This window comes from Semicossyphus pulcher, unplaced genomic scaffold (assembly GCF_022749685.1).
Source record: "Semicossyphus pulcher isolate SPU_LCO1_2020_fin unplaced genomic scaffold, fSemPul1.0.p SCAF_20, whole genome shotgun sequence".
Classification (NCBI taxonomy): Eukaryota; Metazoa; Chordata; class Actinopteri; order Labriformes; family Labridae; genus Semicossyphus; species Semicossyphus pulcher.
The window spans coordinates 20,998,563-21,023,118 of NW_027211694.1; the positions used below are offsets into that span (position 1 = coordinate 20,998,563).

At 43.0% G+C, this 24,556-nt stretch overlaps 1 protein-coding gene across 5 annotated transcripts in view; it reads left to right on the forward strand.

Annotated features, from left to right (window-relative positions):
- Positions 1 to 24,556, forward strand: part of kcnc2 (potassium voltage-gated channel, Shaw-related subfamily, member 2) — a 103,761-nt gene that overhangs the window by 71,526 nt on the left and 7,679 nt on the right. For 2 of the 5 annotated variants that reach the window (XM_069671229.1, XM_069671226.1), the window contains exons 2-3: positions 12,176 to 13,109; positions 18,702 to 18,869. In XM_069671229.1, the coding sequence (XP_069527330.1) occupies positions 12,176 to 13,109; positions 18,702 to 18,869 (1,102 nt within the window). The remainder of the gene's footprint in view (positions 1 to 12,175; positions 13,110 to 18,701; positions 18,870 to 24,556) is intronic. The other 3 variants (XM_069671227.1, XM_069671228.1, XM_069671230.1) reach the window with 3 other exon arrangements.

Below are 24,556 nucleotides of genomic sequence, written 5' to 3' on the forward strand. Positions count from 1 at the left end.
TACTCAGTGGCGACCTGTTAATAAAATGTGTTTGAGCAGGTGTGTGCGTGTGCCTGTGTGTGTGTGCGGCTTTCATCACCTGTCCTCCTTGGAGTTAAAGGAGGTGATAAAGACAGCAGAAGGAGCTGCGTGTTTACATGTGACCACAGATGTCCGCCTTTGTTTTTGTGTGTGTGACTGATAGGAGGAGACGTTCAACCCCAAACATGTTTGAAGCAGTTTATTCAAGTACAAACCGGTCTCCTATAACTGAGACTCATGAACATTTTATTGCTATCATGTTCGCATACTTACTGTGTGAGCAGTGGTGAGAGTTTTCCTTTGAATGTTGAGAAATAAATACTTTATTTAGCACAGCAAACATGTCAGCCCTCTTTCCCTTTCCCTCATTGCTGTTGTTATAGTCATCCATAATATATGTTTTGAGCAAGTTACTCTCTAGTCTCACTTTTGGATTTGCAGGACCCATGGACAAGTTAGTTATAATATATGTGCAACACCTGATGATTCTTTTAAACCTTAATCTAACTATTATTTTCACAACTTATTATTATTCACACTTATTCACAACTAATTTATCGATCATTCTAAAGATACATTTTTTATTACTTTTTTTTGTCTCCAGTTTCCACGCCACTGTGTGATGATATTGATGATAATAATATAAATCGAGTATTTGTCAGAAAAATACTGGACATCAAATTGAAAAGGGTCGCTATGACACATAGCTATATTAATGAATCACTATGTCATAGCAACCCTTTCCCTGAAGTAACAACAGAACGTACTACTTCAAAACATAAAAACCCAACTTTCCCAGCTGAACCTGAACGCTCTCACGTCCCTCCTCTCCTCACTTTGAGTGAGTGGTCGAGCAAATACGAGAGAGAGAACGCCAGTAAATAAAAGCGGAGCTTCATTCAAAACGTTGGAGGCTCGAGCCAGCTCTCCCAAGAACGTGGCACCCGAGGACACCGCCCTTATCACCTATGCCTTGAGCCGGATAATAGTTCTTACCCCCTATTATGGCAGCCAGCGATGATATGGTTCACTGAAAGTGCGGGTGTCGTAACACCCATAACACCTACGCTTGCGATGCGCCTGCTCCCACACTTTACATGATTAAGGGCTTTTTTAGCTGAAGTTTCCTCTCCGGGAGAATCCATGCTTTGACCGAGCTTGTCTTAGCGACGCATCAACGCACGTTATACAAAACGACGCCAGCGCCAAGTATGGAGCGAGAACGGGCTCTCAAATGATGTAACACTTCTTATTTGTCTCTTTGTTTACCTAGCTTGAACGACACATCTATACTTGGATACTTGGCTGCATATCTGATAGGGGCTGTTGATCTAGCTGTTTATCATCCAGCTGCCAAAACCTCCAACCTGGTGGGACCGCGGGAGCCAAAACTCGTGAACACTCAGCTGTGGAGTCTATTTGACTTTTGTTTACAAGCCTCAGTTCATTGGTTACCAGATAACACTGAGAGGGAGAGAGAGGAGAGAGAGGAGAGAGAAAGATGGTCCTGTCATTAAGTCGGTGATCAGTGTCTCTCCCTGGTGTGTTGTCAGTAACGTGGGTTGGTGGTGTTGTGGAGGATGAGGGAGGGGGGGGGGGGCGTCTCTTTGATGAGACACAACACAGAGCAACAGACGGAGGGATATCTCTAGCCGGGGGTCTCTGCTTCCAGCTGGAGCTGATCTGTGTGTCTGTGGGAGAGAGAGACACAGAGGGAGAGATGGAGAGGACAGCTCTGACTGCGCGTGTCCTTATCTCTGCGCACACACTCAGTAATAACGAGGTAATTTACTGCAAAATAAGCACTCAGAGCGACCCGTCGTCACATTAAGCAAATCATCTGTACGGTAAATAATGATTTTGTTTTCCTTTCTTTCCCTTAAAAGACCAGATGTGATGTAATGCAAACTGTAGGATTTGGCAGCTCTTTGTTGTTGGGGCAGCCTTTATAAAAGGTTTAAAAGATAGAAGGCGAAGCTGCAGCCTCAAGAGTTGCTGCACTTAAACATGTATGTTGAGCTCTAAACTTAAAGGTATAATAAGTAGGATTTTGTCAACAACACGTTCAAACTGGGCCCCTCCTCCTGGGCTCACTCTCGTACGAGAACATGCTAACCACCGAGCTAACACCGACAGCATCACAGTTACCTTTGCGCTAGCATGCCTACTTATTATACCTTTAAAGAGCAGCTCCAGTCATGTTTTCAGACGTATAAAATGCTCTGCTTGAAATAATAAATTGTGTCTGATAGGTTTGTTCTACAAAATATGTTTAATTACCTTGTAAAAATCTTCCCAAGGCCTCTCCTCCTTCTCCCTCTTTAAAGATTCCTGAATCTACATAGGCCCCGCCCGCTATGCAAATTTACACCCCACCCTCTGTCGCAAAAAAAATACACGTCCCTGCCATCGTTTAGTGGTAGCATGTTGAAACTTAGCTAGCTTGAAATGTAGTAATTATTAGTAGTAACGTTAACGTGAGTCGTCAGTAGTAAGTTTGCAAAAATTACGATGACGGTTACAGCTGGCTCGCGCATCACCAAAGTGGTTGCCATAGGTTACACATAACGATATGCATAGCATCACCCCGTCCATTAACGGGATTGGCTCCTTCGGTTTGTGACGTCTCAAACCTGCCAATCTGAAAACGTGTTGTTCAGCCTGTCCTTGGTACACTGCAGTTTAAAAGCAGACAGGCCCAGCCATGGAGACGACTGCTGATGTTGTCCCTGATATGTCTTGTAGCACATGAAGAACACCACATGGAGATGTTTACAAGGTTAAACACTGGATTTTCACTGGAGGGCGGCTTTAAGCATTTTTCTAAATGATGCAGTTGGTGTGAGTTAGGCTCAGAACTTTAAATCCACTTGGAGGCAGCAGGACAACCTGTTTTCTAATATTGACACAGTATCACCCTTTAACAGCGTTTTAGCTAACGGGTTAGCTACGGACAGATATCAAGATCGTCATTCATTTAGATTCATGTTCCGCATTCACTCCGCTTTGAGCTCTGTTTTGATCCTCTAAAAAGCATCTGTCCTGCTAGCTGCTAAATGCTGCGCCATGTTCTCTAGTCACTAACTGTTTGTCTGGTGTTTGCTGCTCAGCAGGTTGTGTGCAGTAGGTTTGTACAGGAAAAAGTGTCTGAGAGTATGAGACTGCACTGAACAGTACATTTGTGAGCCTTAAAACCGAAACAGTGAGCTGAAAGATGCTAACATGGTCCGATTGACTCGCTGTTGGCTTGTCACTACAAGCAACATCTTCACATTACACCATTGAATCCACTGTTTATATAATAATTATGATTATCATTAATAAAGTAATTAGTTCAGTTACTAAAATCGATATCAGCTTAAAAAAGGAGGCAAACGGGCTCGAGACAGATTTACCCTTCACAGTTGGGTTGTCAGAACAGTGATGGCTGCAGCCTTGTGGACGTGCAGTCGAACACGTCTGCAGACTTCATGTGTGTACACAGCGGAAAAGCCCTAAATCCTGATTGAAATAATAACCGGGCAATCATGCAGAAACAGAAGGCGAACCACATACGAGCTCAAACCCCCAAACCCCACAGGTTTAATTATATCAGTGTGTGTGTGTGTGTGAGCGTGAGACTGTGTGTGTGTTTGAGCTCCTGTTGGACTGTGTTAGCACCTCCGGGGTCTCCTCAGCTTGGTGATGTCACAGCAGCTTACAGAGGAGCAGAGCAGCATGGTGGTGCACGGTGGTCTCAGGCCAGGACCGGAGCACACAGCCTCCACTCTTTGTGTCAAACAGATGGTGGCAGTCCCGAGGAGGTGGGGGCAGCGAGCGCTCTGATTGGCCGAGCCAGCAGGGTGGTTTCTGAAACAGAGCCTGAGCAGAGTGGTGGGCTGCCTGGATGTGTGGGGGGGATTTTCAGTGGGAGGATGCCAAGGTTTGCCCATCCAACGTGTTGCTGTGCCAACAGATGAAGGGATGTACGGAAAAATGTGTGACCCAGGAGGGCCGATCTGTATTTAGCTCGCTGAGTGAGCGCTGGAGCTACCAGGGTTTACCACTGAATATTCAAAATACTGGTGAGAGTTAAATTTAAGATTCATTTTGGCAGCTTATTTCTCTTACGGCAGTATCCATCCCCAGACAAAAATCGACATTGACATATCTAGTCAAACAAAATAAGGAAATGTTTGGTTCAAAATTGAGCACACAGGAGAGACATTTTGAAATAATAAACTGTATATAAGAAGTGGATGTATCCTCTGTGTTTGAAAAGCGAAGCCAATCTGAAAGAGCCCTAAACCTGCATTCTTTCTAATGGCCAGAAGGGGGCGTCACCACTAGTTGCAATAGGGAGTTGGCTACATTACCCTACCTCTCATTTGATTTATTACCTCAGTAAACATTTTAATGAGTTTATGGGCTCAATAGTGAGTTTCAAGGCTTGATGGACCCATGTGGAGTAAAATGGACAATTAAGAAGGGTTTGTTCTGCGGCATGGCTACCTGTGACAAGTTGCTAACACGGCAACCTGAAAAATGTCTTTCAGGTTTCACTTGTACAAATAGACACTTGAGTCAGCCGTTAACTTGTTGGTAAGTACATTCTTTTTAAATATATTTTTTTGCTAGCCACAATTAGCATGCCAATAAATGGTGCACCTTGCTTACCGAGTTGGTGCTAGCGTTAACTTTCCTTGTTGATTGGTAGCGACTTGTCAATCAAATCTTGCCTCGCCCTTAAGCTTGTGATGCTTTTTTTTACCCTAAATGGGACCATAATTAACCAAATGAACATCATGCTGCACTGAAGAGGACTTGAAACTAGAGATTGAGACGATAAACTCTTCAGGCAAATGTTAACTGAGGTAATAAATCAACTCAGAAGGAGGCTAATTTTCGGACTTCTTTTCACAACCAGTTGAACCAATCGCCCCCTCCTGGCCATCACAAAGATTGCAGGTTTAGGGCATTAAAGTATTAGCTACACTCTTGAAAGCAGGATAAGTCCAGGGGCTGCAGCCTTCGAAGGAGGCGGTCTACGGAGGATGAGTCATTCATAGCCTGCTTAGACGCTAAAGCCGAACTGAAATTAGACGGTCTGGTTTACGGAGGATTTCCTGTTTGCGTCACCAGCAGTTCCCGCTCTCACCCTTGTGTCACCAAACGCTGCTCCTGTCGCCTAGCAACTACCTAGCATAACTAATGTCACGTAACTTAACCTATTATTTTAAAGATAATTTGTTTCAAGGGCCTTTTCATTTTTTATAATCATGTGTAACGCTAGCTTTTCAATTGAGTTGAAACCAAAAACATTTCAAAGTTTATTTCGTGGCCGCGTAAGAGTCCGCCATATTGCTTGGATTGGCTCGCAGTTCATCTTGGGATACGTTGGGCTCCGAAGAATGCACCCGATAGATCGTCCATGGCCCATTTCTGGGCTGCATCTGAAGGAGCCTTTGTAATGGGACACCCTCCGACGCATCGCTGTGATGCAATCAGCCTTCAAATACGCCATTCATTTGGACAGGGACACAGTTGTTGATTTGTATAAAATCCGGAAAAAGCCAGATGGATTCATCCCGATGTATCTAATGGAGCGCCATAGAGGAAGCACAGGGTTCCCCTCAGTGTCAGGTAGTGGAAGCGTGTCTCTGCCAACGTCAGAAGAATAATGAAAGTTTAATGACATTTTAACAAGCAGAGGTTCATTTGAATTACATTTGATATATAAATCATTGTTGACAGGCCTCTTCATCCACTGCAGACCGCCAAGTTTTCCCTCTCCATTAGTGTCTAATACGATGTCCATGCTAATGTATCAGTTACTGTTTACAACCTGAGGCTGCGTTGCTCCAGTGTCAGCGCCCTGGTCCATCGGCTCTGCCGGCTCCAGGCCAAGTGGCAGATGTAATCCGTCGGGAATCGTGAGATCTAAAGCAGTCTGATCTGGCATTTTCCTCATGTCTCGTCCCTCGGCCGCCAACAGGCAGAGTTCCAGGGTGTGGCCGAGGCGTCTTATGAAGAATGATGTGATTATGAGGGATTCCTCCCTGCTCTCCGACTGTGACAGCGTTCACATCCCATCAGAGTTCAGGGTGTTGATAGGGCTGCTGAATGAACCCGTTAAGTCCAAATAAATTACTCTGTTTGTACAGTACATCTGGAAAGATACACACAGCCTGTTAGTTAGACCCATGGAGCTTTGAAAGACTTCCCCTGTCATTTGCAGTTATATCTTCTCTAACATCTACTTTACATCTCCCAGTTATTTTGAAATGGATGTCATGGACTATCATCGGCCCGGTTTCTCCTCACTAATGACCACAAAGACAGCATGGATGTGATAAAAGTGTGTGTGAGGAAACATCTTTATGATTGATTCTCTCCTGCAGGAGACTTCCTGTGGGTGTCGAGTGACAAATGTCTGATCTTAATGTGATGCAGCACTTATTAGACTTAAAGTAAGGCTAAAGGAGAAACTGGCAAGAAAATAACATGTTTACTGTGGATCATAAAGCCAGTTTGTTCTTTACAGGGATAAACAACAATGGTTTCATAAGGGGAGAAAAAACGATCCTCGATGTTTCAAATGGCATCACCAAAGTATAACGCCTTGCTAGTCGCCTGTGGACACTGAATGTTCCCTACAAGTCTGCAATATAAATGCGAGACAGACAAACCTGATCTGAAAATCTTGTTACCAGAAGTGAGCTAATAATTTACCTTATGCCTTCGGGCTACGCTAAAGGAAAGATGATGCGGTCACTGAATTCAGATGGGTTTATCATCTTGGAAACAACAACGTGCTCCATAAATTGCGGTGATCTTCTGATTACATGAAGACATGTCAGAGTTGTGGAAATATTTGGTCTAATGATACCACAAGAGGTATTCCAGACCTCTTTTTTCTTATTCTTCTTGAACATTATTTGAAGGATGTTTGTTGAAGTGTGTAATTAAACTTCCGGGTCTGCCTCGTGATTGAGGTAAATCAACTTCCCAGTAGGAACACCTTATTTATTTCACTAAGTATGCAGGTTGTGAGATTCACTAAGAGCAGAATTCGGAGTCATGTTACTCGGCGTAATGCGTTAGCGCCCCGGAGGTTTGGATGCAGGGTTGAGCTGACCTCATCTTCCTGAATTAGTGTGAAGATCACTTCTGAGGAAACATATTGGATGGGATATTTACTGATACATCTATGAGCTCCACAGGTTGTTGGAAGTTGACTGTCGACAACAGTAGTCCACCTTACTTTTTTCTGTTCAACTGTAGTTTATCTGTAGTTTTATTGTAATCCAGTTTTTCCAGACAAAACTTTTCAATAGAGGCTGTAACAGATCATAAATTGTTAGAAAGGAGGGAGCTTTGTAGATTTCTCTAGCCCGCTCCACATCTTCACTCAAGGCAACTTAAGCCTCCACTAGCATAGCACACCATCATTGCTGCGTCCCAATCCACTGGCTGCAGCCTTCAAAGGAGACGGTCCACGGAGGATGCTCCATTCATAGCCCGCGTAGCCTGTTAAAGCCGAACCGAAATGAGACGGTCTGGTCTACCCTTGCGTCACCAAACGCCACTCCTGTCGCCTAGCAACAGGTAGCTAGCAAGCTAACTAGCTAGCATAACTAACACAGCGTAAGACAAGTTAACTATTAACTAATTATTCTAACGATAATTTGTTTCAAGTATCCTTTCGTTTTCTTAAACATGTGTAGCACTTGCTCTTTCATTGACCAAACAAATAACATTTAAAAGTGACCAACAATCATTGGACATGGTGCTCAAATAACATTCAGTGTTTGAATTCATGCGTTTTTACACAGCAGCTGAATACAACATGCTGCATCTGAGGACTGACTGCTGTGAAATATCACCTAAACCAGTGGCTCCCAACCTGGGGTACGAGCCCCCCTAAGGTTATAATAATAACTAGAACAACAGAGAACTAAAGGCTGATTGGTTCATTTTTGCCAATAAAGATTTGGAATGAATCACTTTATTGTTTTGGTGTACGTGTGTGCGGGCTGGGGGGGTTCAGCCTTTCTTAGATACAAGCAGGGGGGGCAAAAGGTTGGGAACCACTGGTCTAAACTATAGATAATCTATGACATAAGATTATACAAGGATTGTTTGTATAAGAAAACCTCTGCACGCGGTGAGAGTCAGACATGAAGGTCGCAGGTTTGACCTCACCTTCAGCCACCTCGGCTGTTATCAGCTGTGCCACAGAGCGAGCAACTATAAAGCTGAAAGCCTTACATGTAATGAAGAAGATGGCTGTAAAATGGGGCGAGTCACGGGGCTGAATGAGATCTGCATTGTCCAGAGATGGAGTGTCGGTGCTACATCCCCCCTGCGCTGCCTTCACAGAGCGATTTATACAAGTACAGGCCTGATTTAGATTCAGAGTGTGTGAGCTGGAAATCAGGATGTCGAGAAGCATGTGCCTGTTGCAATCACATGGTAGAGTAGCGCCTTTGCATTTTTAATACCCGTCATAAATAACCTTGTGAGGCTGGGTGTGTGTGCGTGAACAGAGGTGTCAGTATGTGCACCTGTATGCTAAGTACTCATACGTGTGCATGTGTGTTAATGTGACATGATTCAGCTGTAACAGACCGGTGTGCACAGGGGAGATGATGTATCCTCGTTCTGCAGACGCAACAAAATTACAGCGCAGCACGAGATGGCAGTTGTCATTAGTTGGCGCAGCATCCGTGCAAGCCAAAGGAAACAGCTCAGGTAGTCCAGCTGATGTCATGATGAGAGGGAGACAGGTAAAGGTAGAGAGCTAATCAGAGGTGAGTAGTAGCAGAATCGCTGTGGTACAACACCATGAATTTTTTAATTATTGATTATGTAGATATGCATATATATATATGATATGCATTATTTTTGCTGAATCTCTACATGACGCTCTAAGGCTGTCATGTTTCAATCGAACTTCGATATATCGCTCGAACCTGGTAAAATATTAATAGTTCGCACTGCAATGATGTGATCGAATTCAAAATTGAAGCACAGCAGAAAACGCTTGCCCACAGAAGTTGCTGCTTTCCAGAGTCCCAGAACGCTTCCCGTTTAAAGTAGTGTGTCTTGTATTCAAACAGATGGCGATAACACGCTGCCTGCTACAAACCAATGAAGGAAACTAACGAGCCAAGCCGTCGTTAACCTTTCCTGCTTCAGCCGCCCGACTGTAGTCAGAAAGCACAGCGGAGACTGATTGTTCTGCTCCGGGGCCGAAGCTGAAGCTAGCTTCGGGACTTACTAATTTTCGTTGTTTATACAGCTTCCGATCACTCTGTTCTCTGCTCTTCCTCCCGGACACTTCACGTAACTCGTGCACACACACTAATGTTCTTTCTCTTTACCACACCATTGTCACACACCTAGCTCTTCCCAAAACAGAGACGTTGAATTCGTTTGAACATGATTTTTGGGAAAAGTGCCAGTCCTATGACACTCTAACCTGATAACATGGGTGCTGAAAAGCAAAAGATTTAAGGGCAAATGCGCCCTGCTCATGCAGGCAGTGTGGCCGTCCTCATGCCTTCTTTGTCATTTTACATTGGACTAAGCAACGGAAGCAAAATGTGCGCGAGGTGTTAACAAACAGCGCATGCTTCAAATACACACACACTGTGCTGTTCCGCCCTGCTGGCTCTCAGAGGCGGAACAACTTCGCCCCACCATTACACCCCCGTGTGTTTTACATAGAAGATATAACATAACAGAAGCGTAATAATCCCGCCTTGAACTGGCCGTGTAAAAAGGGCGGGATATATTGAAGAACAAATTCAGACTCTATGTTATTCATTGAATTAAAAAAGGCTGGATCCTTACCTTCCTCTTGAATGGAAATAGTGGATGTTGCTAAGTATCTGCTGAGCGATGCTGACTAACCTCATAAAACTCATTTGGAACATGCTGTGCCTTTAAAAACCTTGTCTGTGAATTAGCAGAACGCTTTTAAAGATTTATATACAATATATAAAAAGAGTCTAGTGAATGCACACACACACAGTTCAGGACCAGGGCGACCCAAATAGTGGCAGTGATATTTCCAGCGTGTGAGTCATGCAATCCGAAAACAAAGCAAGGTGTGAAACGACTTCTTTAGAGCTCCGTAGGCAGAGCGCACCAGTGGATGGATTGTGGGAGGAAGGTGGAAAAGGAGCGTAGTAGGCTGCATGTGTGGAAATCTGCTCCGTCTAGGAGAAAGTCGTGGATGTTTGCAAATTCTGCCGGAGTAGTTTCCAGGGCAGCGGAAAAGCTGGATGTGAGCTCCGCATCTGACAGGTGGCTCGATAAACACTTTGCAAAAAGAAGACCAAAACAAAACGAGATCTGTTCAGCAAGAAAAACTCAATAAAATCTGTATGTGACTCATCATCTCATACAGTTGGCAGATTCAGCTGCAGTGTACAAACATGCTATCATTACGCCAACCAAAGATCAAAGTTGTCATTCTTCTTCCTGTTTTCTTTTCTGTTAATGACAAACATGGTTGTGCTTCATGTCGATGCATTTTTAATGTCATTGCTTCTCTCATGTCCACATCCCGTGCTTTCCCTTGTTGCCAATTACGTTAAACAAATCAAATACTCTGTGACGTCACCTTTACTCTTCCCTATTCCCTCGCTGAGTGTATTGCATCCTCATAAAAGTCCTTATTTCCATGCATTCCTTCATTCTGGCAGTAAATATGAAGGAAAGGGTTACCAAGTAGCACCCAAGAGGACTATTCAGGTGTCCCTGCCTCTGCCTCGCTTTGCCTTTGGACACGAGAAGGAACAAGTGAGCCAATGTAACGCTTTTGGTGTGTGCTATACTGAGACACAAAGACAGATAATAGACAGCGTTGGCTTCATTCATCGATCGAGTCGCCTCAATTGTCAGAGATCAACAAGACCATTCACGTCTGCTGCCAGAGACGAGGGTTACCATCTCCATGACCAATGAGCTCCATCCTCATTACAGACCCTCTGATCTATTCATTTCTAAACAAACCAAACTTCCCATCCAGTTGTAATACATTAAGGTTTATCTGGAGACAGACTTCTGTAAATCCAGAACCAAACAGCAGGTCTATAAGAGTGAGCTTCCTTTACCAGATTTGTGTTAATTAAGGTGCAAAATGTCCCAAAAGAACCTCTGTAGTGTTCTTTCATTTCTCCAAACAGCAAACAAAAAGTTGTGAGACAACAAACAATTTCCATTTCCAACCTCTGTAAAGGGCTCAAGAAGCTATCTTGAACCTCTTGTTGAGTTGTGTCTCTCATCTCCTCCTGAGGTTGACACAGAGCTCACACTTCAGGTCTTTGGTGGTTTCATCTGGTCGTCTAAAAGAGAATTAGAAACCTTTTGGATGTTTTCTGGACAGGCATAATCCTGTCCAGAAACTCACCCTCGTCGTAGAGTTTCGACAGCTTTGTTGTGAACTTCCGTCTCCACTCCGAACAAACACAGCTTAACCAGCCTCATGATTGAACCTTATAACAACAAATATGTGCTTTCTTTCCGGCCAGTCTGGGGGTTCGAAAATAAGTCAGTTTTTTCCTTGTTTATTTCTTTAAGCTCTACTTTTTGTTTCGATTTAATTAGTTGAAACAAGCGAGAATCACTCTTTAGTTGACCTAGTCACATACGTATACATAAGCTATACAAAGGCTAGTTTAATGCACTGTTTAAATACATACAAAACACAAGTACATGACGAAAATCTAAACTGAATACAACACAGAAAAGTACCTTATCCAAATTCCCAAACTGATTCTGAAGTCGTGTTTACTTGGGTGGTTAAAGTGTTTCCTCTTCTCATCGCCGCCAACTGTGCAACATACCAGCAGTAGTAAATTAAATGTGACTGCATCTACGTTCTGTGTTACATTCCCACCAGGAGCGAGGGGGGAAGTGTTTGTTTATTTGTTGTTCTTGCTAATAGATTGCTCCTCTCTCTGGAGTCCATTCAAATTGATGCAAGTTAATTAAACTTGTCTGAGTTCATTCTCTTTCTCCAGAGTGAATGTGTTGATTGTTGTTGGTGTGCGTGTTTCCTGAGCCAGTGTGGTGAACGTCAAAGATTAAACAATTACAATAAAGTAACGGATTGATTGATTGTATGACCACTGTTCTCTCTCCCTCTCTTCCTCTCCTGTAGTTTATTGCCTTTGCATCTTTATTCTTCATCCTGGTCTCCATCACCACCTTCTGCCTGGAGACTCATGAGGCTTTCAACACCATCATCAACAAGACTGAGCTCATGCGGAACAGCAGCGTGCCGGACTCAGGCCCGCAGTACGAGATTGAAACTGACCCTGCGCTCACCTACGTGGAGGGCGTTTGTGTCTTCTGGTTCACCATTGAGTTCCTGGTGCGTGTGACCTTCTGCCCGGTCAAGTTGGAGTTTGTTAAGAGCGTTCTCAACATCATCGACTTCGTGGCCATCCTGCCTTTCTACTTGGAGGTAGGGCTGAGTGGCCTTTCTTCGAAGGCTGCCAAGGATGTGTTGGGTTTCCTCAGGGTGGTGCGCTTTGTTCGTATCCTTCGTATCTTCAAGCTAACACGTCATTTTGTGGGGCTAAGGGTGCTAGGCCACACGTTACGTGCTAGCACCAATGAATTCCTGCTGCTCATCATCTTCCTGGCGTTGGGAGTGTTAATATTTGCCACCATGATCTACTACGCCGAACGAATTGGTGCTAAGCCAAATGACCCCACTGCTAGCCTCCACACCAAGTTCAAGAACATCCCCATTGGCTTCTGGTGGGCAGTGGTAACCATGACAACACTGGGCTATGGCGATATGTATCCAGAGACATGGTCAGGCATGGTCGTGGGCGCATTGTGTGCCTTGGCAGGTGTGCTGACGATAGCCATGCCCGTGCCCGTTATCGTCAATAACTTTGGGATGTACTACTCTCTGGCCATGGCCAAGCAGAAGCTTCCCAAGAAGAGGAAGAAACACATCCCTCAGGTGGTGCAGGGAGGGTCCCCCTCCTACTGCAAAGCTGATCTCAACACCACCTGCAACAGCACTCAAGGGGACCTGTGCCACGTCAAAGGGACCAGGGTACTAGAGCGCAACCGCTCAGGTAAGACCATGTGGACAGACCAGGGCAACATGGGAACACATACACTTCAGAGGTAAAGTTAAGATAACAATGAATGGTGTTGTAAATGAAGTGACCATAGACTGTTAAAAGGACGTGGAAGTAAGGACGCCAGTTTACTTCAGCTGGTACACAGGAAAAGTCTTTGACGTCCTTGGCTCTTGGCCCTTTGGTGCATGTCTACCCCACTCTCCTCCCCATATTTGCTGTCTCTCTTCAGCTCTCTTCAGCTGTCCTATCGAATAAAGGGAAAGGCCAAATAAATAATCTTTAAAAAGGAAGTGAAAATAGCCATCGAGGATGTCACCGATGGTTTGCTTGAAGCCTTGAGTTTGGTATTTTGGCCGTCATCATTCTTGGTTTTCTGACGACGGGATAGACAGGCCGCCGTGGTAGCGACTTAACGATCACAGGTAGCCATGTCCTAAAGCATAACCCACTCTAAAGTGGATTTACTCTTGTTGGACCATAATTTAAAGATTGAACACCATGCTGTATTAAACAAGACCTAAAAGTAACGACTAAGATCATAAACCTGTTAGGAAAAGTTTAATGAGGTAATACATCAACTGAGAGTTAGGGTTGTTGTCCGATCCGGTTTCATACAATCAGCCGTTAAAGTCGCCCTCTACTGGCCATCAGAGAGAACGCAGGTTTAGGGCACTTCAGCCTTGGCTTCATTTTTGAAACCTAGAGGCTGAGGCCACTTCTTTTACAGTCTATGGTAGTGACAGTGATGAGAATCCATGAGGGACCTTATCTCAGGTAGGGAGCAGTGTCTATTCGACAGATTCCCCGCTGACACTAGAAGTATTTATCCCCTGGAGACTCAGCAGCTCCCTCACAGGAGCTCTTTTTCCTTGCAGCCTTCATCTCTGGTTGCCTCGGTGATGAGGAAGGCAATGCAAAAAGGTATTGAGAGTAGGAGATGGTGGTGTGAAATAGCTCCTGCTGATAAGAATTCAGTCATGTGTAGAGATTGTTTATATGTTGTTCAGACCGTAGGTGGCTGCTTTTCCCTCTAGGCCCATGTCAGTAATTTACTCTTACACATCTGATATTGATGGAAATTAGTGTCGACCTGCATATACTGACTTCCTTTGAATTGTAGAGCAGACACTCCTGAGGGTAGCTGAGCACTCGTCACAGTCTGTTTGTTTATAAGGTCTCAGAATCTTACATTTAATAAGGATAGAATAATTCATGCCTCAACCGGACGCACAAACAGAATCAATCAGGTTTAGCCGCCTCAGAGATTTCCTCAGAGGTCATTTAAAATTTACAGACTGCAAGGTTACTTCCTCTTCAATGTCCTTTAGATTGCTTCATGCATTATGTCTCAAAATGGATGGTTCCATTTAATTTACTGTATATACAATTCAGTCACATGTGAGCGGGCGTGTAAGCCTCTAGTTTGTGGATTGAATTAACTAAGACTAATGTTAAACCTCGATTTTCAAAGCTTTATTGATAACCAGAGTGTTTGGCTTTAATCTCAGAGCTGTCAGGCTTCGACCTTCTTTGTTTTAAGATTTATAAAGGGGCAGCCTTTTTTTCAGCCTCAAAACCAAAAACCAAAGCCTTTTTTCTTTTTACCTTTAAAGGTAAATTATTCTGTTTGAAAACACAAAAGTAGCCAATGGGGTTATGTTTAATGGATTTGTTATCCCTACACTACAGTGCAAAAACAGTGCTGTTTATAAAGCATTACATGTGATCTAAATGGATAATGTAACCACAGATGGACGACATGACAGCTCCCTAAAAGTGAAGCCAAACCCTCTCTATCGCCCCCTGCTGACTGGCTGCAGTATAGCTCATAAAGCCCGCCTCCTCCATGTTAACAGATGGGACATAAGTCAAACTATAAAATCAAATAACACGTCAAATAAATTTTTCTCAAACATAACATTAACGTTATTTGATGCTATAAAAAGGGGGTGTGACCTCATGACTGACAGCTCTGTTGACAAATGGGGCTCCTGCCGCGTTCTGTTCCTGAGTAGCAGAGTAGAGGAGGAACGGTGAGAGGAGACGTAACTTACTGCGAATAGACACGACTCTGGGGCGAGATTCCATTTCAAGTCAATGCAATGACGCGAGTAGAAGCAAATTTGTGGGCGGCGAATGACGCGATTGACTGCGAATGATCGCGGCGCAAATTTGCGTGAGTTGAAAAAATTTAACTTCCTCGGTGAATTCGCGTCACGTGGTTTAGCGAAAGCCTATCAACATCAAGATTCTCCGGACGCGGTTGGTAACCATGGAGATAAGCCCCACTTCCTCTCCTCCATTCAGGAAGCGAATGGCGAATATTCGCCTGTTATTTAAGCGCGAATTTTGATCCGGCGGTCAAAACTCAAATATACAGTCATTGGTTGTAACCATCAATTGTATCTTTAAGACCTTTTTCAGTCTCATTATAATCTCATTTGAAAAGTTGTTTAAAACATTAAAAAAGCTGTGGGAGCATTTTCAAGTCATAAAGCCTTTTTTTAAGCTTTAATAAGTTAGCTAATGTGGCTACGAGTAAAATCGTTTTTCTTTTTTTTGCAGCTTTTTTTTGCCTTTATTAGATAGAATAGCTGAAGAGACAGGATGGGACAGGAAGTGTGGGGAGGAGAGAGTGGAGGACGACATGTACCAAATGATCACAGACCGAACTGAACCTGCGATCGGTGTGTCAAGGCCTGTAGCCTCTGTACGTGGAGCGCCTGCTCTACCAACTGAGCTAACCAGAGGCCCTGCCAGCAACACAAATTTAACAATTAACAACTAGTAACAGGAAGACTGCTTTTGTCTACCTGTATCCGAAATCAAAGACAGGTCGTTTAAGGAACATCTATCACTATAAACTTTGCTTGCCATGTGAGAACAGAAAGCTTGATTTTTGAATTAAGGGGCTGTTGGCTAACGTACAGTTACACTCCATAAGACTCCAATTTACGACAAAACTCGAAGCAGAAATGAATGAATCCTACTAAACAGTAGTGAGAGCTTTCTGTACATGATTCCTCTGAGCCTCAGACCTCTGCTGTCATCCAGAAAGCATTAAAAACACATAAAAGAGCCACGCTCATGTTATTCATGGCGTATTCCATCATCACAATGGACACCGTCAGCTGTTAAACTGCCACTTTACTTTCAATCTCTGGAGAATAACACCATGTCCGACGGATCTTACTGAGAGTGCTCTTGGATGCAGATCCACTTGCTGCATTGAAGGATGGAGTATGTCATCCAAAAGCAACCGTACGGCTCTTTAATGTGCTTTTAACAGTGTTTGACGGAAGCAAAAGCCAGACATCAACCTAATCTCTATATTTTATACGCAGGCATCCCGCGAGTAAAGACAGATTTGTAGTGTTATAAAATCGCTCATCTGTTCTTATGAAAACAATAGGTCTTTGTCATCCACTGGAGCTCCACACACCATCTGACCTTTGACCTTCATGGTGCTGCCTGTGACATTTGCTGCAGGCTCTTTATGTGGGAGGCTGTCTGATGTCTGTTGTGACTGTTATTCCGCTATGAGCTGGAAAACTCCCCTATTCCCTCACCCACAAACCCGCTTTCTCTGCGTTTACTGCAAACCCCCGAGAATATCCCACTGGGAAGTACATTTCACATTCATCGCTCCCCAGAGAGTCTGTTATTACTAACCACCCCGCTGCAGCAGTGACAGGCAGCTTAAACGCACACTGTCAGTGTGTGTTAGAACAGCTGTATTTTGAAATAGGTTAGCGCATTAAGTTCCTTTTTCTTTTCTCTCTGTGGAAGTTTCAGCAAGTGCAAAAAAAAAGAATAAATGCATGGTGTGATGTGTGTATTAGTTGATCTATACGGTGTATTAGTAGCATCGAAATGTAAGCTGGAGATATCCGCTTTTAGAATAAGTAGATTTAAGTACCATAAAATCTGGAATATGAGTCGCACAGGAATATAAGCAGTGGAAGGCTCAGTGTATGCAAGTTATTTTAACACACATTTCAGTACATTTTCATTGGAAACACATTCAAAACGAATTATTGCCTACCATCTGTTTCCGCCATGTTGAGTTTGCAATCCTGCTAGCTACATGTGCGGTAGTTGAGCTCAGCCTGAAATTTGGTTGAAAACGGGGCTAAAACACGGTTACATCAACATGTCAGAAAACACATTTTTGTTTTACAACTAATCAGTTGTTCATTTTAGCAATGAAAGGGTGACATAAGTGATGATTGTAGCAGCATTTTTGCAAAGACGTAATTTAAATGCATTTTATTTTTCATACAAAAATCATAAACACTGCGCTTTATGAGCTGTGTGATGTTAACAAGAAGGTTCAGGGACATCGTAAAGGGAGCAGTTTGAAACATTCCCCACAGAAGAAGAAAAATGAGACTGAGCATGTGCAGGGACTTTGGCTGTGCAGCTCTAACTACGAAGGCAGAACGAGCCCCGGATGCTGACGTAGGCGGTTAACACCTGACTGAAAAGTTCTCCTCAACAGAACACGGGAACGGACAGGGCTGAGTGCTCGGTTTGAATGTGGCCGTCGTGAGATCGAATCCAGGTCAACCCATTTTGCAAAAAAAAAATGTAATTGGTGACCGTGATGAGGCTTGAAAACTGCTGTTAATATGTGTGTGAGTGTGTGGTGAATCTTGTGACAGAAGCAGGTGAAATCTGGTTGAAACAAACATTTGAGTGAGCATGGACGGTGGCAGGAACCGCAAATAGGTTTATCTGTAAAAAACAGCATGTTGTTCATCACGTTTGTTTATTTACGTTTTTAGAGATGTTTGTGTTATTCTGTGTAATATTCGAAAAAAGGTTAACATTAATGCCTTTCTGACTTTTGATAGTTTGCTACTTGTGAGGATGGCGGCTGCTTTGGCGATCATGACGCCGCATGTCCGTGATGAAGCTTTAGCTAGGTTATAGCGCAACATAATAAAATACATCTCAGTGTATTGGTCGCACTGGTATATAGGACGCAGCCCACTTTTTGGATGAGAAAAAAAGTATTAAAAGTGCGTCTTGTGCGTCCAATTTTACGGTAGATGCAGTTAAATCCACACAAGAAAGTTTTTAACTAAGATTTCTTTTTCACCAACACAGCGTCACCAAAACACCCCAGTACTCGAGCATATTCATTTAAATTTTCCGAGCTCAGAACACAGTGAAAGCCATCTGTCCGACATGAACCTGTTTTACTCATAGTGGAAATAACACACAGAGAAGGAGCTTCAGCAAACTCCCACTAAAGAGATGTTTCTGTAAGCAGAGGAATATAACTGACTCTGAAGCAGCACGAGGTTAAAAGCCAGACTGAAGGAAAGTTAGTACTTTTAGTTTCTTAGCAACTTGTATCGAAGAAAGGAGGGATGTGATTTAAACAATCTGTAATTATCATATTCTGTAATTATTCAGTGTCTTTGTTGACAATCAGGTGCCACTACTGAAAAGGTGAGTTTTTATCACTGAGTCTGGATCTGCTCCTAAATCTGCTGTTTTAATCTCAGGATTAAAACCCTTTATGTGAAGATATTATAAATATAATATATAACAGATAACCTTGTCTTCTTACAGTTCTGTCAGCAGACTGCAGCGGGAGTGACCTGACCCTGTCTCCAGAGGAGAGGGTCCCCATGCGAAGGTCTAGCACCCGGGAACAGGACCACCGGAGCGGGGGGACGTGCTTCCTGCTCGCTGCTAGTGACTACACCTGCCCCACAGACGGAGGGCTACGGAAAACAGGTAACTGCATGTGCAACCTCAACAGCTTTTCAGTATATTTAATACATGTTTTAAAGTAATTAATTCTCAGTAATTTCATAAAATGCTTGCTATTGTGCATTCTGATCCATTGTGGATTCATAAGTCATCACCTGTAAGTGTGGGTAAGGTCTGATCTTAAAGGTATATTGTGTGGTCGCTACTTTAATGTTACAGTTTTTATTGGATATTCTTTGAATAAACAGTCAGGGCAGTTTATATTTTAGATTTACTTTATCTAAAAGCTCCATGTGTCAGAGGATGACATGTTTTAAAGAGGAATTCTGATATGTTAAATACCTGAGTTTTGGAATTAATCCAGTAGATTGCTTCCACGGCATCCGCTAAAACAGGCTGTGATGAACATAATGCTCTGTGGCAAACGCCCGAAACGAAACGAAAGTTTATCCACTGAAAGTGCTTGTTTTTTAAATGTCTGACATCATTACGCAGGATCGCTACAGAAACAGACATTTTGTACGAGTGACATCCTTTTTCTGGACCAGAAACGGCCGTTCAAAGGTACCAGACTCCATTGACAAAAACAATAATTTAACCTTACAGACCAATGGCGTTAATGTGCTATTTCTGTCTTTATCTGTAAGTTTGTTTGAGTTATAATGTGACTTTTGTGTTTTAAATGCCAAGTGAGCATTCTATTCAATATTTGTGAAACACACAATAAAACTTGCTATTGACACAGCGGTACACTTCTCACTCCAGTGTTCTGCGAGGTAAAATCACTGTTTTTGTCAGTGGAGTCTGGTGGCTTTGATAAAAGCAATGTAAAGGCTGCTTCTTGTTTCGTAAGAGCAGGTATTCCTCAACAAAAAGGTCTGTCTCTGTAGGGATTCTTTCTGTGATGCTGGCAGACACTTAGAATAACAATCTGAGCCTGTCGGTGGCAAAAACAGAAACTTTTGGAGCGCCGTCCCGCTCAGCCGTTAAGGCGCACGCCTCATGTACAGAGGCTCATTCCTCGATGCAGCAGCCCCGGGTTCAATTTTGACCCTTGGCCCTTTGCTGCATGTCATCCCCACTCTCTCTTCCCACATTTCAGACTCTATCCAAGAAAAAAAAACAAGAACTTTTAGTGGACGTACTATGATGGATACTTGATTTGCCCCTAAGGATAACATTGCAGCCATTACTGCCCATAGTTGCTGCTGCCAGCGGAGGCAATCAACTAGAGCAATTCCCCAAAACGTGTATCTATTATTCATTTAGATCTAAAGGTGTGTAAAAACAGGGTCCAGCTTTAAAAATACAGGAATTACCCTTTAAGAAAAGACTTTGAAAACAAAGACATCAGTCGGAATCCTCATCAGCTGATCCGTATCCGTAGTGACGGGGACACCGACATCCCTGGAGGGGGGAAGGCGCTTTGTTCAGGCCTAGTCAGCTCAGGTAACGTAACCTGTGGATCTGCTGTCACAGCTCCCAGCAGTGACACACACTGCAACTTTTTTTGACAATTCTGAGGATCAAAAGTGTCCGTGCAGCTGACTCAGAACTGCTGCTTTCTCCACAATTTATTCAGGTTTTCCTGTTGCCTGGAAACACTTGAATAAATTTCTGACCCGTGTTTTTTTTGGCTGTTGCCAGGTTCATTGCCCATCTACAGCTCCCAATCACACTGCCCGGTGTATCATCAGCCCCTACGGTGGTGATACACCATCAGATATCCTAAATGGTTAAAATGATAGATTTTAATCCATCAACTCATAAACAATTTGACTTCTTCATTTGTGAGATTTTAACAGGCTAACCTGCTGCTTTCAGTTCAAACAGACCAAGTTACTACGGTGGATTATTTTCATTCAAGTTAGGAATATAAAGCCTTGCCACCATGTAAGTTGTTATCAGACATGTTGTATATATATTTTATTGTATTTAACCCTAATAGATTTATATAAACAAAACGTACGTGGAACTACAGGTAGCAAGCTTTTTTTTCAAAAGTCATGGCCTTGTAATTGACATTTTGCTAAGCCATGGCTAACCCCCAAATCCTTTTGGGACAAATCAAAAATGCAAAATACCGATTCATGAGGACCAGTGTTATACCAATGACTGTATATAAAGATGGACGACGCGTCTCCATCTCTCATTAAACGAAAGTGATGCCAAAATAGCCCCCGTGATAGGCGTCATTTGGAGCCAGATTTGCGCAGTAGAGATCGGCGGGTTGAGCCGCCTTAGCCACTTCAGCTAACCAAAACACACACTTAACTTACCGGGGGGAAAAAAGGAAGGATCCCGCACGTCTGCGTGTTTAACAGCAGAGCAGCTTCTTGTGTCGGTCTGAAGCAGATATTCACGGTTATGGAAACTTCAGTGACTGTAGTGTTTATTTTATTTGAATAGGGGCGATGCAATTTAACATTCCAGTACATAGCATGAAACTGATGTGTTGCACAGAGAGTTTATAGCTTTCGCCAATTTTCAACTTTTGTCCCTAGTTGGGCGTTTACACATACAATATAAGACAAAGTAAAGCAGTCCATTTCATAAAAAAAAAAAAAAAAATGAACAGATTTGAAAGTACACTTAAAAATATATGCTATAATATAACACACAAATACCATACGATAATAAATAAGTAATCTAAAGTACAAGAAGCTAAAAGTGACTACAGCCCTGGTTTGCTTTAAGCCAGCATTTAACCTTCAACGTCTCCTCTCGCCGTTCCTCCTCCACTCTGCTACTCGGGAACAGAACGGCTGCAGGATTTGTCAACAGAGCTGTCAATCATCCTTTTCACAGCATCACATAACTCATTAAAAGTAAACTTGTCAGAAAATTGAACATGTGGGCGTAAATCAGCGTGATAAGAACTAACTATAATGACAGAAACTATATCTGAGAAACATTTATCTGGCGGGTATTTTGATTTTATAGTTTGACTCATGTCCCATCTGTTAACATGGAGGAGGCGGGCTTTATGAGCTATACTGCAGCCAGTCAGCAGGGGGCGATAGAGAGGGTTTGGCTTCACTTTTAGGGAGCTGTCATGTCGTCCATCTTTTTATACAGTCTGTGTGTTATAGCAACTTCCTAATTCTGTGTGTTAATTCTGAAAGACACAAATTTTAGGTGATGACACAACCCTTTTAACTCTTTATGTACCCCACTAGTACAAGACTAGTACGGAAGCCCTAAGCAGACATGCATCCATAGATTTTATTTACTCCGTTTTCTTGTGATAACGAGTGATTTCCAAACAACTAAAATGCCTCATTATCACAGGAACATAGAGTAAATAAAATGTGTGGATGCATGTCTGCTTAGGGCTTTCATACACTAGAGCCGCATGCACTCCACTTCAGCATTCAGAGAAATGCAGTGCTTGAAAGGCGTCCTTACACTTACCCATCTGTGTTTGCTCCTTGAGGGCAGGTTTACCAAACAGTCAATTCAAAACCTTTTATGTAATTATGTTGCTTTGAATTTAAATTTTATATGTTAATGAAGAAGTCAATTTGCCCGAGTGAAACATGATGAGTTGCACCAACAGGATGACCTGAACAATGTTTACTCACCTTAAAAAACAGTCCACATTCATTGAGAATATTATGAACAAAATTTGTCTTCAAATTTTGCTGTTTGATTATTCCCCGTTATTTTCCCGTCAGTCATAGCCTTTATTGTAGCGGTGCCTCGGTGCGAAAGGTCAGACCCAGAAAAGGCTCGACCTTCACTTTGACCCGCGCTAAAGGTCATCAGGACGTCTGCTGAATGACTAGAAAGTTGTTCCATGCGCTCAAAGGCGGAAAAAGGTCACGAGTTGGAATGTAAAAGTGGGCAGCTCACTCAGTGGGACTGAAGTCACTCCGCAGCTCATTTAATAGGCGCTCCCTGTAGCAAAACCATTATCAGTCTCTTCTTGACACACTGTGATGATATTTAGACTCCTCCTGAGGCCTTAAGCGTGTTTGTTAGAGTAAATCCTCCATTTTATCTCAGCCTTCTTCAGGCGATGTTGAGTTAATCTGCACTGTAATGTGGACGCGTTAAGCCTGGGATAATTGCCTTCTATCAGTTCATCTAAATGTCCTGCTATCAATGTTATTGCTCCGTAGCCTCATAGCGCGACTCACTATAGCAGGCAAATCAATGCTATCAAACCATGATAGGGCCTTTCTGTAAATTGAAGTTTTTCTTAAATTGAATTCTTACTTTTCTTCTGAATTTACTCAAACATTAACATAAGTAGTGGAGGGTTTTTTTAATAGGATAATGAGACAGACGAGCAGCTTAAACCACTGCACACGCGGTCCAGATCCTCCATCCCGGTGGTCTCCCTCACAGCAGACCACCTCCCCAGTCTTGTTTTATCGACACAGGCGGCCGAGCAGCTGCGCTCCGTCTCTGCTGTTGCATTCGCCGCCACGCCGACTCCTAATGCATAAAACATCAGGTCCTGTCTCGTCCCTGCTACCTGCTGGCGCGGACCCAGGCTGCCCTTTGCTCTGCTGCTCGTCTGGTTCTGAAGCGGCCCCGGTTTAATTTACGCTCTCCCCCTGAAACAAATGGTGCCGTATGCAGAATGGTAATGAGGCCACGTTTCCATTAGCTGCTCCTCATCAGTGTTTACGCCAGCTGATTGACATGCTCCATTAATGATCTGGCTGCTTTGGCTTGCTTGTTTATTTTGCACCGAGTGACCGACTGCTCATTTTGCCAGCGTGCATCACATGCTGCATTTATACAAGTTTGAGCTTCTATAAAGTGAGAGCTTTTACAGATAACTGAATAATGAAGGTCTTTTTAATCATCTTCATCACATAAGCAGTCTGTTATGTTTGATACATAATGTGCATGTTAGAAGTCTTCATGTGTATGATGATGAATGTTTTTAACTATGTGCCTCAAAAGTACAATCATTCCTACATTCATAAGGTTTATGGTTTAAACAATTTATTGTGAGAAAAAGTTCTAATGATGATGATCTACTGCTAATGTTTGAGTCTGTTATTCTACTTATATTTAGTAAAGTAAAGCAAACTCAGGCTGAGTGGGCGGAGCCAAAGAACCATTGTTTGTGTAAGGGAAGTATACACATATGTGTCTGTGAAGGTTCTCAGTCATCCAGGTTATTCTGAGCTTAATCCAAAAGGCAACTTCAACCAGGTCCAGTTCTGGATTCAGTTTAGAAATAGAAAACGGTGCAAACAGAAAGGAAATGATTATTTATTGTGTTGAAACATCATCATGTTATCGGTTACAGCTAGCTAAATAGGCTAGCATGGCTGTCTTGAGGTCTAGCTCAAATAAATGGCTAACAGATATTTTAGTCTCACTAATGTCAGATAATAAGTACAAATGGGTAATTATAAGCACCCTCTTGGACTTAAAGTAATCTCTAACTTTTCCATGTAAGTAAATGTCTGTTAAGTCTCTATCGCCGAATGAAGTAACAATATTGATTGAGCCGATGGCCCACTGATGAAAGCCTTTGTATTTACAGTATATCGTATTTTTATGAACTGGGTGTCTGTGGCGTAATTCGCGTACAAAATCACAAGCTAGTGATGCGTTTTCCATCAGCCAGCAGTGGTTGGTCGGCCAGAGAGGGTAGGCGGAGCTAAGCGGCTGCTTTTCCGCTCTCTGCAAGTGTTGCGAGTAAACAGTAATCTACTATGGCTGAACAAACAAAGAAAAGATTG